This window comes from Vigna unguiculata, chromosome 6 (genome assembly GCF_004118075.2).
Source record: "Vigna unguiculata cultivar IT97K-499-35 chromosome 6, ASM411807v1, whole genome shotgun sequence".
Lineage (NCBI taxonomy): Eukaryota > Viridiplantae > Streptophyta > Magnoliopsida > Fabales > Fabaceae > Vigna > Vigna unguiculata.
The window spans coordinates 23,506,152-23,524,748 of record NC_040284.1 but is presented as its reverse complement, the minus strand read 5'-3'; the positions used below and the strand labels follow the sequence as shown (position 1 = coordinate 23,524,748).

General features: G+C 27.1%; 1 protein-coding gene across 1 annotated transcript; it reads left to right on the top strand.

Moving 5' to 3' along the window:
* Window positions 1-14,519: 14,519 nt before the first annotated feature.
* Window positions 14,520-18,539, top strand: LOC114187178 (sugar transporter ERD6-like 5). Its single transcript, XM_028075342.1, has 18 exons — window positions 14,520-14,818; window positions 14,907-14,969; window positions 15,301-15,390; window positions 15,474-15,533; window positions 15,659-15,724; window positions 15,824-15,889; window positions 15,999-16,074; window positions 16,171-16,235; window positions 16,364-16,456; window positions 16,545-16,628; window positions 16,710-16,794; window positions 16,897-16,940; window positions 17,064-17,126; window positions 17,225-17,284; window positions 17,369-17,422; window positions 17,664-17,723; window positions 17,824-17,938; window positions 18,121-18,539. The coding sequence occupies exons 1-18, from the start codon at window positions 14,648-14,650 to the stop codon at window positions 18,237-18,239; spliced, it is 1,434 nt and encodes a 477-aa protein (XP_027931143.1). The 5' UTR covers window positions 14,520-14,647; the 3' UTR covers window positions 18,240-18,539.
* Window positions 18,540-18,597: the final 58 nt, after the last annotated feature.

The window sequence follows — 18,597 nt, the reverse complement described above, 5'->3', positions numbered from 1 at the left end:
ATTTGGTTGAGTATGAAAAAATGGTAAATTATTTAAAGTTATTTATTTATAATTTATTTAAAATATATTTTTAATCAAAAAGGTTAAAATATGTCATAAATATATACCATAATTAATATATATATATATATATATATATATATATTATTTATTTTGACAATAATTCTATGAAAGTATTTTTTACTTCGAAAAAAGATAAAATATTTGATATATTCTCCCATAATATTTTTTTTAATAATTAATGTATTTGGAATTAAAATTGTCTTTGATATGAAATATCGATCAAGTTCAAAGTTTCATATCGAATAGAAAAATAAAATTTGAGCTGAATGACATATTAAAAAGAAAAATTAGAAAAGTTTTGAGTTTTAAAACTTTGGATTGGACGTAATTTCTCTTTTATATGATTTACTCATGAGTTGAATGTGATGTCTCTTCTGTATGATTTTCTCATGTCTCAAGTGTATTTTTTATGAAAAGATCTCAACGAGTGCAATGAAGGTACAGCATAATTTATATGAATTATTTATTGTATTTACAAAATTTCATGGAAAAAAAATATAAAAATATAGTCAAATAACTATTTGTATGTTTAGGTGTTTTATTCTGTATATTCATTTGCTTGTGCAACTTCAGTCTTTTATACTACCTTTGATATAACAAATAAGCATGTTTAAATATTTAGTAAGATGATTTTTAATTAAGTGGGATAGCAATATATGCAACACATAAATAAACAATGTTTGTTAATGAAATGTTAAAATTTATTTGAAAACAACATTTTTTTTTTTTGTAAAATTGTTGTCTTTTTCTTCACGTTAATAAGAATTTTTGTATAAATTTGAGATAATACCTTTTAACAAAGTAACATATAATGACAATCACTAAACATGTGTCATGGAAGTTAGATTTCTATGTTGGTGTGTAGTTTGTCCACGTGGTTCTTTTATCATAGTTGTCAAACTTAATTTCACAAAATATTGTTTTCCAGAAAAATAAAAATGAAAAGTCCTATACATTTTGTTGTCCCATGCTTAATTTTATGTATCAAAGATTTTCTTTTTTAGCGACCTATCAAGATTTCCACTTACAACGTATAGCGTATATCGTATTCATACAGAATCACAAAATAGTGATGTGTCCTTCACCACAAAACTAATTTAGTTGTACAATATATTAGTGTGTAGGGCACAATATATTAGTGTGTAGGGCACGGATTAAGAAAAGTCAAACTTTACATTACACTTATTAATCAATTCAAATGTTTTAGTACAAGAGAAAATCATTTATAAGGTTGAGAAACAAGAGAGGAAAAAAAGGCTAACGATAATAACAGGAAAAAAAAAAAGCTAACTGACTGAACAAAATTGTGTATTTCTAACTGTAATACAATATGAAGTTGTGGCTAAAATAATTTTACACTTACTTCTTAAATGTGCGATTAATGTATGATAAAAGAAATCATGGCCCATCCATAAAAGAAAACTAACAACAACCTTAACCTTGTCATGTTGAATTTCTTTAGGTCATGTTTATTGACACTAAAGTTATCAAAAATAATTCAGTTTGGTCTAGTCCGATCTACCACAAGTTGGTCTTTTAATGAGTCAATCCAATCTGACTCACTTATTAGTAAGTCAAAAGATTTTGAATAGGTATTGGGCCACCATGGGTTGGTGGATTAAAGAGGTTGATTCACTAACTTACTTCATTAAAAAAATATGTTTTTCTTTGGACTAAAAAAATAAATTATAACTATCATTAAAATATAAATGAATTCAATAAAATCCAAATTAAATCCAAAAGGATGTTAAACTCCAAATACAAACCAAAATTATAAAAAATACAAATTACTATTGTGTTGACCGAAAGAAACAACATAATCTGACCCAAATGCAAAGTTCAATATAATAAAAAGCACTTGTGTGCACCTTTATTTGTGGGTTGGTGAATCAACCTCGCTCATCACGGGTCTAGTCCAGGTTAGTCGGGTTCTAAGTGAGCCGGATAAAAAATTAACCCATACTAAAATTTGTAAAGAAAATTTAACCCAATCCGACCCAAACTCGTGGTGGACCGAGTTAGTTCACGGGTTCTAACCCATTTTGATACCTCTAATTAACGCATTGGATATATGCATTATGAGTTTTTTGTTTTATATTTAAATTTCATTTGTTGAAATTTATTTTGCCATCATCATTTTATATTTCCTTCGAATACAATCATTGAAACTAAATTTTATTCACAAAATTTTAGTAGCATAAGGATTATATTTGTAATCTCTTCAAACTTTTAAAATGATCAAAATTACTAGTCAAAAAACATAGTTTATACGCTTATAATGTCAATCCTCAATTTTATTTGGGTAAATAAATTTATTTCTAAAAAGTTCAAAAATAGGTGGTAGATAATAAAGGGGTGAAATAAAAATGTTATTCAAAAAAAATATTAATTAAAGGTTTTCAGATTAAAAATTAATCAAAAAATACTAAAAAATATAAACTAGAAAATTCTTTTTAAAAATTGGTGAAGAAGAAATAAAACACACAAAAAAAGAAAGAATTAAATAGAGAACCCAATCTATATTTTTCATCCAAATCACTCAATTTCCCTTTTCTTCACACCTTGTTTTTGTTTATATATGGCCCAATTACGTTTTTTAACAACCCAATTTAAAATTTTAATATTCACACTCTCCTATTCTTCTTTTTGGAGCACTTTTTACGGGGATAGCAGCCCAATCTTCTTAACACTGTCACCCGCATATATTTCTTTACATACCTTTTTTCTGTTGGGCTTAGCATGGGTCCATTTTTAACACTCACACTCCCATTCTTTTTTTTCTTGCACACTCCAGTTTCACTTTCATCCAGGAAGTGACACGTGTTACACTTACTCCACTCAAAATCCTGTCTACTCACAATGTGTCATGAGTCACTCAATTATTTCAAAAATATTTTCTGGAACAGTGCAACCGTTTTGGCAGAGGAACTATATCTTAAACTTATAATCCACTCGAAATCTACTAATTAAAAACACTATATATACGCATGTAGACCACTTGAAATTAAAAAAATATAAAAAGTATATACTCTTAATTTTTGAAAAATTAAGCGCGACAAATTGAATAAATTTTATCAATTAAAGCTTACATCGCCCAGGTTCAATCACAGTAGTTCAAATCCTAACTAGAAATATTAAATAATGAAAGAAAAGTCCACCAATTTAATGTTTGATGGAGATACTCTTGAGTAATAAAAAATTATAAAATAGTCTCAATGTTATCTATAATGTATATATATTTTGATCGACCAATCTTGATAGACAAATAAATCACGATCGACTGTTATGGTTGATCATCTTTGGACCGTTATGGTTGATTACCTTTGGATTGATAGTCGATCACTTTGTTCTATCATTATGATTGATTATCTTGGTCAATTATTGTGATTGACCGGTTGCAAAATAAAGATCAAATTAACCACGAATCAACCAATTGATTAAGGTATACTAAGTGTTGATTAAGCCAACAACAAGGTAAGAGTCCACAACACCAACTATAAATAAAGGTCTAATGTATGGTTATATACACAGATGCATTACAACACTTAATATTGTTTCGATCAGTCATCTATTGACTTTAACAACAAAGTACCTTCTGCATGTATGATCCAAGTGATCTTGGACAAAAGAAAGATCTTAAAGATTAAACGAAGAAGAAAAATAAACGTTACGTAACAATTTATTTTGGAATTGTGGACGTTTGACCCCATACCAAAACACTATCAATTTTAAATTATTATAGATATTAAAATTTTAATTATTTGAATTAATAAATTATTCTAGGTTTCACATAAAGAAATTAATCATAATAAAAACTCACGAAAACGAAATTTGATCCGGGTTTAAATTATAAATTAATCATCCATAGTTGGAAAATTTAATTAAATAGAATAATTATGAAAGAAAAGCCGATCCATTCAACCTTGATGTCTATGAGTATGGTACTTAAATAACCTATTCATGTCAAAGAAATACACGTTAAGAGGATCATCGATAGCAAATAGTTCATCTTTATCCACGAATATGTTGACTTATTTTACTCTCTTTGATTAATTCAAAAGAAATAATATTTAATGAAATGAACTAATTATTATATTTTAATTAGTACAAATAAAATATTAACCTACCATAACTAAAATAAGTGGCATGGTAATTAAATTTAAATTAAATGATAAAAAAGGAAGAACATAATATTGTTTTTTTCTTTTTCATTGAGAAGAATAAAACTATGTTTGTTCGTAATAGAATAAAAAGGTTAGAATTTGAACCTTTATTATAATTTGATCATTATAATTTAATGATGGTATATTATTTAGGAGTGTTAAAATGAGTTTAAATTTATAATTCAAGATAGTGTTTTAATATGAGGAATTGTTTCCTGCATTTTTCTTTTTGCACTTACATATATTCATAGACCACATTTATCTTTATTAAAAAATTTAATAAATATAAATACCTTTCTTACTTTACCTTCTTTCTCGTCGTTGAATCGCGACTTATCACTAATTTCACCTTCAACTATAATGTCTTACTCTAATTTTATTAATATACATGCTGATTTACATTGTGTTGTCTAATCTACCAAATAAACTGTCATCACTAGTTTAGAAATTCATTTTTACCTCGCCTTATATGTCTCAGTTGTCCAATAACCGAAGCATATAATGGCGCGGTGATATTTTTGCAATTTTAGATAACTTTTATGCCTCGGTTCAGCTTAACCCGAAGCAAAAGAGGCTCATATGCTTCGGTTCGCCAAAAATCGGTGCCAAAGGAGGCTCATATGCTTCGGTTACATAGACCCGAAGCCAAAAACCCACTAGTCGTTACCTCTTTGGCCTCGGGTGGGTTTGAACCGATGCCAAATAGGGCTATATGCCTCGGTTCAATTAATAACCGAGGCCATATGGTTTAATTAGGGCACCAAATTCGCGAGCCCCCTTTCTCTTTTTCTTCCTCGTGCCCCTCTCTGCAACAATACTCTTTCTCTTCTCCCTCCGGCATGGTTGTTCTATGCGCAGTGGTGATGTCATCGACGTTCCAGATGCAACAATGGTGGCTCTGGTGGCACGGATTCGCTGTTGCTCCGATCTGTTCGAAGGTGGTGGTGGCGTTGCGTTGTTGCAGTGGTGGTGATTCTGCAACAATGGTGGTTCGCTGCCTTCGTTCGCGGTGGCGATGCTCTCTGCATCTGGTGCGTCGTTCATGGTGGCGTGACGATGGTGGTTCGCATCTGGATGTGTGTTCGCGTTTCGCGCAGGTTGTGGATCTGTGTTTCTGTTGGCTGCAGGTTTTGTGTTGGCTGCAGGTGGTGGCTCACGGTGCTTCTGCTGTAGAAGTTGTTGTAGTGCAGTGGTGCGTTGCGGAGAAGAAGACGAAACTGTGGTGGCCATAAAGTTTGCTTCAGACAAGGGTGGCGACTGTCATGGTGATGGAAAGAGATGATGAAAATTAGGGTTGCTCGAGCATGGTGCAGATGCATGGAAGAAGATGGTGGTGGCTGCTGCGTTTCGCTGGCGAGGATGATTGGCTTCGGTTCTATTTTGACCTGAGGCAGGAATGAAACTCTATGGCTTCGGGTAACAACCGAGACCAAAAGGGGTGCCTTTTGGTCTCACCCCAATGTGCCTCGGTTCCAGACCCAAGGCAAAATAAGGAAAATAACCAGGGTAAAAAGCCTTTACTGCAGTAGTGCACGAATAAAAGATATTAACATTAACTTTTAAATTAAGATAACAAAGAGTTTAATTTTTTTATTTTATTTGAAGAATGTAATTATATAATAATAACTTAAATCATCATCGTAGTTAAGAAATTAAGATTCATGTTGAAGGTGTAACCACTAAATATTTGTATCTTGTAATTTTGTAATTATTCTCTACCACTATGCATTCATACGTAAAATTGTTATGATGTTCAAAATATTTCAATTTTAATGTTAATTTTATTTTAACAGTTTTTTTTAAATTATTTCTTCACTTAACACTTGTGAAGTGTTGTTGGATAAGATATTGGTTTTGTTTTATTATTTTGGTCAAATAATAAAGTAAAAAATAATTTGTGCAGATGAATATTCAAGATTTTGGTAGTGAGATATTATATATGGTTATAGAAGGTTGGAATTTTTCCTTATAATAAAAAGAAAGTAACTATATTTACTATTTTCCTAGGTATAATTTGTTTATACACTACAATGACTTATTTTAGTTACTAAAAATATATTTAGAGATTAATTTTTAAAACTAAATTTTTAATTAGAGATTAATTTTAAAACTAATTTAATAAGCTAAAATATTGATAGTTAATATATGTAACTAATTTATTTAGAGACTAATTTATATAAATTATAATGCATTTTTTATTATTAAAATTAATCATTATTTTTTTTAATGATATAAGAGATCCAACATCGTACCATTAAAACCTTAACACTCTATATTTATAAATATATATTTTTCCTTATATCTCATTCTACCTTTCATTTATGGTTAATAAAAAACTTTTTAATTAATACTTAAATTTGTAACATTAAGCAATAAATATTTTACATGAATCATTTAAACATTATTTACTTCAATTAAAATAATTTTGTTTTTTTTTTTTTCAGATTTGATCATCCAAGTCTATCCGACAATATCATTAAAAATAATCATCACATAAAAGAATAAATAATATTTAAATTGTGTTTGACTTCAATTCCTAAACGATGTAAGATTTATTAGATATACCTAAACATTTTTATTACTAAGAGATTATTAACGTGTGCATGTGATTCTTTTATACGAGTAAGTAAATCTGTATTATGTACAAAGTATTAATAAAACTGAATAAAAAATGAGAGAATTATGATATTAAGGGAAACATTTCACGATATAAATATTAATATTTCATGCGAGTGATTATCAACCTAATACTCATTAATCTGAACTGTTAATAAATAAATAAATAAAAAGTCGAGATCAAGAATTATTAATTCATTACTCTTGTAATAAATATATCTTCATTTTCATTATTGTTTTTATTCTTATCAAATTATTACATTTTTTTCATAATATTTTAGTGACCAGATTAAATATAAATTTATAAACTAAAAATAATTAATAATTAAAAAAATTTATATTATGAATTGATATTTATAATATTCACTAATATCAATTATTAAAGATTTAACTACTAAAAAAGATTTGTCTCTAGACATATTTTCAGTTATTAAAATTAGTCATTATTTATAAATTTTCTTGTAATATATATATATATATATATATATATATATATATATATATATATATATATCAAATTCAATTAATTTAATTTATAGTAGTTAAAATGAAACGTTGAAATGTTTGAAAATAATGAATAATTAATAAAATTATTAAGAAAAAATCTAAATTTTTTGAGTTACAAAATTACAAGCACATAAAATAGAGAATCTAACTTAAAAGTTTTAAATCATTAAAAATAACTCAACTAAACATATTTAATGTGAATAAGAAGCAAGTGTTTAATATAATTAAATATTCGAAATTCAAGCTAAACATCATTAATTTTAATTTGAATGTTAAAATACAAAAAAACTGCAATTTTTCTCATTATTTCAGTTTTTTTTTTTCATAATTGTCTTCTACCTCTGCAATGCACCTTATGCTAGTTTCTTTTTTTCATTTAACTTTAACCATCTTGTTGTCCTTTCTACATGTTCAATGTCCTTCATCTCTTTTAATGCATTGAATTGTTTAATAAATATATTGTTTTATATAATTACCTTTGACAATTAATAATTATATTATTACAGATGACATAAATAAAGTAAATGTGTATATTAAATATGTGTATCTCCTTATATATAGTTATATATAGGTAAAGATGAGTAATAATAACTTTTTGAAACCATCCACACATATTTGATAATTAATTTTTGATATATTTTCGGATTTGCAAATTGACACATAAACTAATTACAATAACAACTATTACATGTTTTTTGTTTTATCTTTAGATTAGATCTTGATTCTAAAGTAAGATTAGATCCTAATTCTAGAGTGAGTACACTATTATTTAATTTTTAGAGTCATTATGCATTTGTTGTAATCACAAACGGAATAAAAAAGTTTATAAGATGTGAAAAGAGTGTCTGTTATTTAGAAGATTAAATCATTGATATTATTATATACGTTACTAATTTTACAAATTTAGATTGACAACTATATAAAAAAAAATCACGTGCAAAGTTTTTAATGTATTATTGTACCATCGTATTAATAAATTAATTAGTACTAATTTCTTTATTTAATTATGACGCGAGAAAACATTGAATCAGGTGTAAAAGATTATAGTAAATATTTTTTAAATATACAATAATTATGTTTTTAATTATAATAGAGTATAATTTAAAATTTAAACAGATAAAGATTTAAGTGTATGTAAATATATAATAAGTGTATTAATAAAATGATGATAGTAAAAAATAATTGGCTTTTATTTTTATCATCACTTAAATTTATCAAACTATTGTCCTTGACAAAGTAATCGGCTTTATCCTTGATAAAATGACATTACATTCCATAAACAAATTATCTTATTTTAAATGTAAGAGTTTGTTCATTATTTTTGTGATTTTATTCAACATTAAGTTAATACCTAGAGTTTTTATTATATTAATTCTCTTATAACATCTTTAACATCATTAAATTTTACACCGACTTCAACAAATTCATATGATAGTTTATACCACTAATAATGTTGTAAAATAGGATAATAGTTATCCAACCTTAATAATGCAAAATATATAATTTTTTATCTATAAAACATCAATGATTGAATCGACAATAATAAAAATTATATAATTTTTTATGTATAAAACATCAATGATTGTATGAAATTATTAAAGGCAACGTTGTTATTCGCTGTCACTATCAAGTGCTGCAGTGAGATCGTATACAATGAGATCGTATACAATTTGAAAAATGCGATTTAAATATTTATATACATTGATATTAAAGATTTTTGTAAATTTAAATAGGTTCAAACTTTAACTTGAATTTTTTCGATCATGACGTAATACTGAAATAAAAAATAGTAATTAAAAATAATTGTATAAAACATTTAATACTATTTTATACTTTTTTTTTAAACAACCAGTACAAATGGTTCGTAACAAATATAACCAAATGTTAAAAATAACTTTAAAGAAACCATTTTAAATAAATATTAATATTTTTAATTAGTTCTGTCATCTTAATTAGTTATCACAATTTAGAAAATAAAAAAAGGTGTGAAAAGTGTAAATCGTTTTTCTTTAAATAATTTAAATTATTATGATAAAAAATTAATATTTTAAAATTATTAATCATTCAACATAATAACAAATATTAAATAACTTGTAAATTTGTTATCTGATATTTTTCTAATTTAGGGCTTAATTTACTTGAAGTTTTTAATATTGATTATTTAAAATTTTATATTTTTAATTGAGATTTTATTATTTAATAGTGAAAAGAAGGTGATAAACGTGGTGGATGACAGTTGCACAAAGTCAGTGCTTTTAGGTTATAAGGTTGATTCCGTAATTTTATAATGAATTTAGAGGTTAAAATTAAATTATTTTATTGTTTTTTTGTTGTAGTTTCGATTGTTATTTATTTATTTGTGTCTCTTGTATCCTGATAAAATAAAGAATAATGACTTTTAAATCATAATGCAGATTAATTATATGAGCATAATGGTTTTTAATTTTAATTAATAATATATTTTATTGAAGTTATAAGTTTTTATGTAATTGAATGAGTTTTTACATATAATTGAAGATGTACTTTAACTAAAGGTAAAATTTTTAAAAATAGTTAATGAATAATGTATTTTGGTTAATTAATTTTTTATTTGATGAGAAAGGAAAAACATAAATATGACTAGAGAACTTCATCAACTTAATTCAGAATTTACTTTATTTGAAATAAAAAACAATAATATGTAGCCATGAATTTATTTTGGATCGAAAAACCACTGAAAACGGTATGTTTTATTGTAATTATTTTAAAGTCTTTTATCTTTTTTGTTACTTCCTTTATTGTCATGAAATTCATATATTTGCATATAATTCTTATTTATTAGTTCCATTAGGCTAGATCATTACTTCTATCTTTAATTATTTGTATTATTTTCTATTAACCTTTTTTCTAAAATTTTATAAGAATTAAATTGTTGAAGATCTATTTGTTGATACAACTCATGATTAACTCGTTCCTATCTAATTTGTTAACTAGTAACTTTGATAATCCTAAAATTATTTTAACAAAATAGTTTTAATTTGATAGACAAATGATAAAATATCAAGTTTATAAATAATCAATAAATAAAATAAAATTTAATCCAATCATAATTTATCAACTAACTATTTGTTATTTAAGTAATAGATTTTAACTTCTTTTAAAATAATTTTTTCTAGTCTTTTGCCTCCTTCTTCATCCATTATTTGTAGTATTTAATTCTTTTTATCTTATTCTGGTTCAGTATTATATTTCATTATATATATATATATATATATATATATATATATATATATATATATATATATATATATATATATATACGTTTTTCATTTTATTATATTATCTACTAGAGAGGAAGTAGATAAGTATCATAGCAAAGTTCCTATACGAGGATTTTAAAACAAATAATACACTGTTTATAAAGTGCTAGAAAAATGATTTTTTTTTATGCAAGATGTGACACTGAACAAATATGGATTGAGTAAAAGAAATGATGAGAAGGCACCATTTTTTCCCTTTCACTTTCTTCAATGTCTCATCTTTTCTTCTCTCATACGCAAATCTATCCTTTCATTTGCTCATTGCTTCCTCATGCTGTTCTTTCATGTTGCCACAAAAGCACAATTAAATATTAGTAAAATTCGTATTGGTGTCAACGTATATATAAAAATGGTAATCATTAATGAGATATTCTGCGATCACTTTTCAATTCACCACTGTGTTAAATAATAAATTTTGATTTGTGATTGGTGACTCTGCACACAAATTTACGTCACCCATGTCAAATCGAAATGTTATCCACATTTGAATTGGGTTAGGGTTAGGGTTATGCGCAAATGATAATGAAATTAATTAAGGGCTGGCCTGTCACTTTACGAATTTGTTGAAACTTAAGAGATAAAGTTGGTGCATTTAATTCGTAAGTTTGATCTCATCCTTGACAGTTAATACGTTAAGAATGACATATTAGATATGGGATGACTCGTTTTCTAAAATAAAAATATAATAAAAAGTAATTTTAAAAAATTAATAATATTATAATTTAAATAATTAATATTTAAAATTAAATTCTAACCATTATATATATATATATATATATATATATATATATAATAATGTTTTAATTTGTTCATTAAAATATTAATTAGTTAATTCAAAATTTTAAAATATTTATGTGATTATATATATATATATATATATATATATATATATATGTAATGGATTTAAAAATATAAAATGGAAATAATCGACAATTTAAGAAAGTCAACGAATTAGTTTGTCGATCCATACTGTTAAGATAAAATCAAAATTTTCAATTTACTTTATTATAATAGTTCAATTTCGCTAACTTTACTTTTAACGGGCCAATGATCAAATTGACCTATTTTATTATTATTAAACAAAATTATTTTATTGAGAAATTATTGAAAATATAGACCTTCAAAATAAAATTAATAATTTTTTATTTTAGAATTATAGATAATCACTGTAAATTTTTAGAATAATTGAGATTTTATAGCATAATTATTTATATAAGGATTAAATATGTTTTTGTTTTTCAGTGAATTTTGGAATTAGTTCATTTCGAAACTTTAAACTAATTTAGTTTTTCATCTTTCGAAATGTCTTGAATTTAGTCATTTTTATCAAATTTTGTTAAATTTATTTGACATTTCAAACGCGTTTCATAATAGTATTTAACTTAACATTAAAACAAATGTGTCAAACAGTATAAACAACTTAAAAACAATTTTGAAATATGTACGAAACATCAAATAAACCTACCAAAATTTAATTAAAATGACTAAATCCACATATTTATATAATTATAAATTTAGACAAATAAGGAAATACAAAAGATATTTTACTTCATAAACTTTTACTTTTTTAATTTAGTACGGATGGTTTAAAATATATATATATTTTTTAATTTAGATACAATATTAGGTTACATGTTATGAATGCATAAGTAATGAAACTATTTTTTTATTCTAAAATTATTCGACAAATTAGAGATCTATTTTGTTTAGAAGCGGTAGTCATCAATTTAATTATCATTTATATTATAGTATAAGGATTTTTTTTACCCATTTTTTTACCGGTTTTTAATTTATTGTTCTAATCATTAGATCATCATATTATATTATTAAAAAGAATTTAAAATAAATAATTGAAAAGGGTTTTAATTTATCGTCCTAATTATTTTTAGATCAATCATATTGTATTATTAAAAAAAAAAACTTAAAATAAATAATTGAAAAGTAACTAAAATAATAAATTAAAAGTAGATAAAAAAAATTTAAATATCATTATCATATATTATAATATTGATACACATGTAATATATGTTATTATAATAATGTTGGTCAACTTTATTAACTCTTTTTATTAAGTATGTTGTTTATAGTTTATATGTCTTTCTCCTCTTGCAATTCTTTAGGTTTTTAAATGTTTAAAAGAGTGAAGAATTGACTTAAAAGTAATATGTGGTTTTTAAATCATCTTACCAAATATAGAATTTCATCAGTCTCCCTCAAATATTCTCTCATTTATTCACAATTCTTTTGAAAGGAATTGAAGCATATTATCTCCACTTACTTTCAAACAAATAGTAAATAATCTTAAAGTAACGATACCTTAATCATATTTTTGGTTAAAAATAGTGTTATGTTATTTTATATGCATAATACATTGCTCATTAATGGTTAAAATTCATATTTATCTCATTATACCAACCTTTTTGTCTCTCACTATCTAAATGATAAACTAATAAGGACTAGTTAAACATAAAATATATTATTTCATACTTAAATAATATTTTTAAATACATAAAATAAAATAATATTATATGAAATGAAATAATATTAGATGAAATTATGCTTACAGTCCTCTATGTTTTAATGTATTTTTTAATAAAAATAATTTTCTTACCCGTTAACATTATTGAAACTCATGATGGAACGTAGTATGTTTTTTTCCTAATTTGATTGATTCGCATGTGTTTATTTGAGTTTTGAAGGTAATTTTTTTTCTTATTCTTTTTGTTGATGTATAATATTTTTTTACAGTAAACAATTTATATTTTTATAGTTATTTACTAAATATAGTTAATATAAATTTTGAGATTATTAGTGTACATTTATAAAATTCATAAGTTATAAGATTAATACTCGGCATTTTATATTAAATTCGCAATTTATCAAATTAGTTTAATCTCAAAACTTAATAAAATTTAATGCTTATAAAATTATTTTGGTTCTACGCTTGTAAATTCAAAATTACATTTCTATAAATTTAAAATAAATATTTTCAATTTCCTCAGAAATGATTCTAAATTTTAAAGATTAAAAACACAGTAATTAAAATAACACATGTAATACGTAATTCGCACTTGTTAATAATATAAATCCAGACATTACCGAATTGATATGACACCTAACTAAAACTTCTTTCAATAATTGCACGTGATTTAATTTGATCAATTATGATATAAGTCACCATAACATTATTAAATTTCATCCGTCTTCGTAAAATCCATTTGATTTTGTTGAAATTAGCATATGATCATGTGATACGCACTAGAACAAAAAATAATTTAAAGTATTTAAAGTAAAGAAGATACTTGTATTGTATGCATAATATTCTAAAAATCTCATAAAACATAAAGTAAAAAACCACGTGAAATGAATGTTGTTTTTTAAATAAACATATTGACAACGGGTTCCGACGTGCTCTTCACCACACCCAATACAAACCCATTCCGCGATTTTACGAAATTATGTTATTAAAAATTTAAAACATTATATTGTACGAATTTATAAATGAAAATCTTGTAAAGATATTCACGCAATCAATTTTTCAACTATTTTTCGACTTTTTTCAAAGAAGTAGTTGAAAGGTTTACAAAATTTAAGTCTCTCATAAAAGAAGTGAATTAACATATGTCATATCTAAAAAAAGAATTATTCAAATTATCCAAAAATATCTCAATAAAATACTAATTTAAATAAAATATGAAAAGCGTTTAATAAAAAGTCGTAGATTTTTGTTGTAGATAACGTGGAAGAAGAAGAGTCGTAGAATAATGAAATGGCTGAAAATACACATCGAAAAATATTTTTTTCAACTACTTTTTCTCCCAACAACTGGCTGACAGTTATTTTAATAATAAAATATTAAATATGCCATTTTGTTCTTGTGCTATGAATCGGATACAGAACCACATGTTTATCTGCTAAGCTTTCTTGTTCAGTTCAAAACAACTTGTGTGGAGTGTTTGGTCGTGTGGTGGAAACTTTGCAGTGAAGGAATCATCACTCATGGGTGTCAAAGGCAGTGAAGCAAGCGAGTCTTCAGCTCCTCTGCTATCCACGAACAAAGATGGAGTTGATTTCCATGAAATTGAGCAAAGTGAAGATTCTCAGATGACATTTATGCTTGTTTTCACCGCCGTTTCTGCTACAATTGGTTCTTACGTGTTTGGGTATGCTGTAAGTGATCGATCACACATTTTGGTTCATCACAGTTCAGAATCACCACTTATGTTCTTGCTGTCACATCACACACCTCTTTTTGCAGCTCGGATATTCCTCCCCTGCTCAGTATGGAATCGTGCACGACCTGCATCTCTCTGTCGCCGAGGTTACCACCTAACATCCTTTGTTTTTGTTTTTTGTAATCTTTCTTAAAATGTGTCGCCGTGGTAAGAACAGTTGACTTTATTGGAAATTGAATGTTCCTTGTAAAACTCGGATGTTGTAAGTTGAGTATGTTTTTTATGGTATTCTCTAATTTTACTTGAGGACACCTCGATTGTTTGTGTAATAGATGTTTGATTAAAGGTCGTACATAGATTCTTAAGATGAAACTAACAATACCTAAGAGTTTTCTTCTAAATTCACTCCTTATAGTTTATTGGTTCTTGTTTATTTGACCGTTTATGCCTTAAGTTAAACTCTATGCACTTTTGCAGTACTCAACTTTTGGTTCAATATTGACGATTGGAGCGATCGTTGGTGCCACTTTAAGTGGTAGAATAGCAGATTATGTGGGTCGTCGATTGGTAAGTCTGAGACAGATTACTCTTAGTTTTAGTTTCAATGGGTACTGTTGTTTACTCTTGGTTATTTTGCATTTTCCATGAAGGCCATGGGTTTCTCGGAGGTTTTCTGCATCGTGGGATCAGTTATCATAGCATTCTCAAAGGTTTGCCTATAATTTCTTTTCTTCCCAGATTTCTCAAATTGAAGTGTACTCATACTTTACTCCCAGAGGCACAGGGTTAATTTCCTTAAATTCAGTCTAAGATGTTGAACATTCCGTGTTTGAAGGTTTCTTGGTGGCTTTATATTGGAAGAATGTTGATAGGATGTGGGGTTGGCATCATATCTTATGTGGTAATTACTTTAACGTTTGATATGTCATGACTGCAATTCAAACTAATTTTATTCAGTCAATCAAGAAATACATATAACACAGCTCCCTCTGCAAATTAGGTTCCAGTCTATATAGCAGAAATAACACCCAAGAATCTCAGAGGAGCATTTACCGAAGGTCATCTGGTAAAGGAATACTATAAATGATATCACCTAAATCATTCTACTCTTATTTTGTGTATCATGTCTCCCTCAAAGGCTTACTTTAAATTTCTTTTTGGTATTGTTGTGACAGTTAATGACTTGTTGTGGGTTGTCATTAACTTATCTTATTGGCGCATTTTTGAATTGGCGGATTTTGGCAGTGATTGGTAAATATACTTGTACTATTCCTTACGTTGCTCTATTTCACAAAACCAAATAAAAAAGGGTTCCAAGTAACTCATAATTTTTTGTCTTTATCTCAGGAACTGTTCCTTCTATTGTGCACCTTCTGACTCTTCCCTTCATTCCTGATTCTCCCAGGTGGCTGGTGAGTTGTTCTTAGCTTCTGGAATTTTGCTCTTTGATCAGTGCATGTTGGACACATATCACACGAGCAACTAAGTTTTTTCTTCTGTTTGTTAAATGATTAGATTCAACACATGTCATCTTCTGCAGGCTAAGGTTGGTCGGTGGAAAGAGAGTGAGTCTGCTTTACAGCGCCTAAGGGGAAAGCATGCTGATGTTTATCAAGAGGCCACTGAAATCAGAGTATACAACAAGTTCTTGTTTGCGTTATGATCTACCAGGACACAGAGTTTAATATATAACATTTTTTGCACTGTACCTTCATTTGTAGGAATACACAGAAGCCCTTCAGCAACACACAGAAAAGGGCAATTTTATCGTCTTATTTAAGTTGCAGTACTTAAGGACACTTACTGTGAGCATTCTAAATTCATTCCATTCTTGCAGGCTATCTTAATGTTTTACAGGCTCTCACGGTATTTAGTTACTTGTTTAGGTAGGTGTAGGCTTGATGATGCTGCAACAGTTTGGAGGGATTAGTGGCATTCTTTTCTATACAAATTCCATATTTATCTCTGCTGGTAGGTGCAGGTCCTTCTAACATATGCCAAATAAGAAAAAACAAATCAGAGCATACCAGATTTGTGCATGATTCATTAAGCAAAAATTCTTCTCTTTCGCAGGGTTTTCAGACACTATTGGAACAATAGCAGTGGGTGTTTTCAAGGTTTTTATTTCTGTTTACACAATTTCATTACTTCTGTGTGCTCAATTCCATACAAGATGAAATCAGTGCCATTTCGGATTCAAGGGTCTTCTCTTCACATAGTCTTATTATTTGTGTTTATAGGTCTCATTTTCATCTTTAGGAGTACTTTTGATGGATAAATGTGGAAGACGACCGCTTTTACTGGTAAAATGGTCAAACTGTTTTTTTTCCTTTTCTAATTTTTAATTTTATTTGTTTCCATGTTCTGTTAATTCTGATCCAAAATTTTGACTCTTACACAGGCTTCTTCCGCAGGAGCATGCGTAGGAAGCTTCCTGACAGCCCTATCATTCTTCTTGAAGGTTCTTTTCTTTTGATAGAAGATCTTTGCTTTAATCATTTGTTTTTTGAACATTTCTAAGAACAATTTGGCTTGCTTGATACAGGATTTACAGGAATGGAAGTCAATAAGTCCTTTTATAGCGCTTGTTGGTGTACTGGTAATGCTTCTCTAACTATACCAACAACACATGCATCTTCTACATATCCTTGTCTTCTCATTTTTTTCACTGGCCTTGTATTTGTCTTAGTAAGATCGAATTGAATTCAGGACTTTAATGTTGTCTCAGTTTAATTCTCCGACAAAATTTCAATTCATGTTCCATATTCAGACTGGTTTATTCATGGATTGAATGACTGATTGATAAAGGCAATTCTGGTTTTACTTTTCCTAATGAGCAGTTATACATGGGATTGTTCTCGCTAGGCATGTCTGGAATTCCGTCTGTTATAATGTCCGAGGTAGCTTTGTTCAACTATGCTTCGACTCATCAAATTAAGATTGAAATATAATAAATCCTCAGCACATGAATGTTGTTCATATATACATTTTTTTTTTCAGATATTTCCCATTAATGTGAAGGGCACTGCTGGAAGCTTAGTAATCTTGGTTAACTGGACATGTTCATTGATTGTTGCGTATACTTTCAACTTTCTCATGAGTTGGAGTTCATCAGGTAAGTTTCAATTTACTCTTATTTCCTCTTTTCCACTCTAACAGATACATTAATTTCCTCAAGAGACAAGGCACAAAAATCAGTAAAACATCCTAATTTAAAGAAGTATTTTAAGAAAAACAGGGAACTTCCTTATTCTTATATATATCTGTAAAATTTATGTTTTGGTTGTGTTGGATCAGGAACTTTCTTCTTGTTCTCTGGCATATGTGCCATCACTGTTCTTTTCGTAGCAAAACTAGTACCAGAGACCAAGGGGCGTACACTAGAGGAAATTCAAGCTTCTTTGAATAGCTTATGAGATATGAATTTGGTATTTCTCTGCAACAGAATTTCTACAAGTTGCACACTGATGGGGTTTCGTGTAAAAAGTTTATTCAAAAGTTACATAAGTTTGAATCATGGAGATAACAATCACCAAGTCACAATAATTTTTTGTGATTATATTATTTGTCCAATATCCGATTTAATCAGTGCAATGTACGGTAACATATCAAAATTGTCAGTATTAGCAAAAACATGGACTCTGTGTATGTCTATGTAAATTTTATTTGCTGTCTTAGAATTTATATATATAAAAATGTATAATATATATAATTTATTTTACTTATAATATGAAAACAAGAAATTAATGCGCACACTTACTTTTACAATCCAGG

Coding starts and splice junctions, on each gene's coding strand:
- LOC114187178 (XM_028075342.1), top strand. CDS start 14,648: ATGGGTGTCAAAGGCAGTGAAGCAAGCGAGTCTTCAGCTCCTCTGCTA. Junction 15,890..15,998: donor CATTTACCGAAGGTCATCTG/GTAAAGGAATAC, acceptor TTGTTGTGACAG/TTAATGACTTGTTGTGGGTT. Junction 17,724..17,823: donor CGTCTGTTATAATGTCCGAG/GTAGCTTTGTTC, acceptor TTTTTTTTTCAG/ATATTTCCCATTAATGTGAA.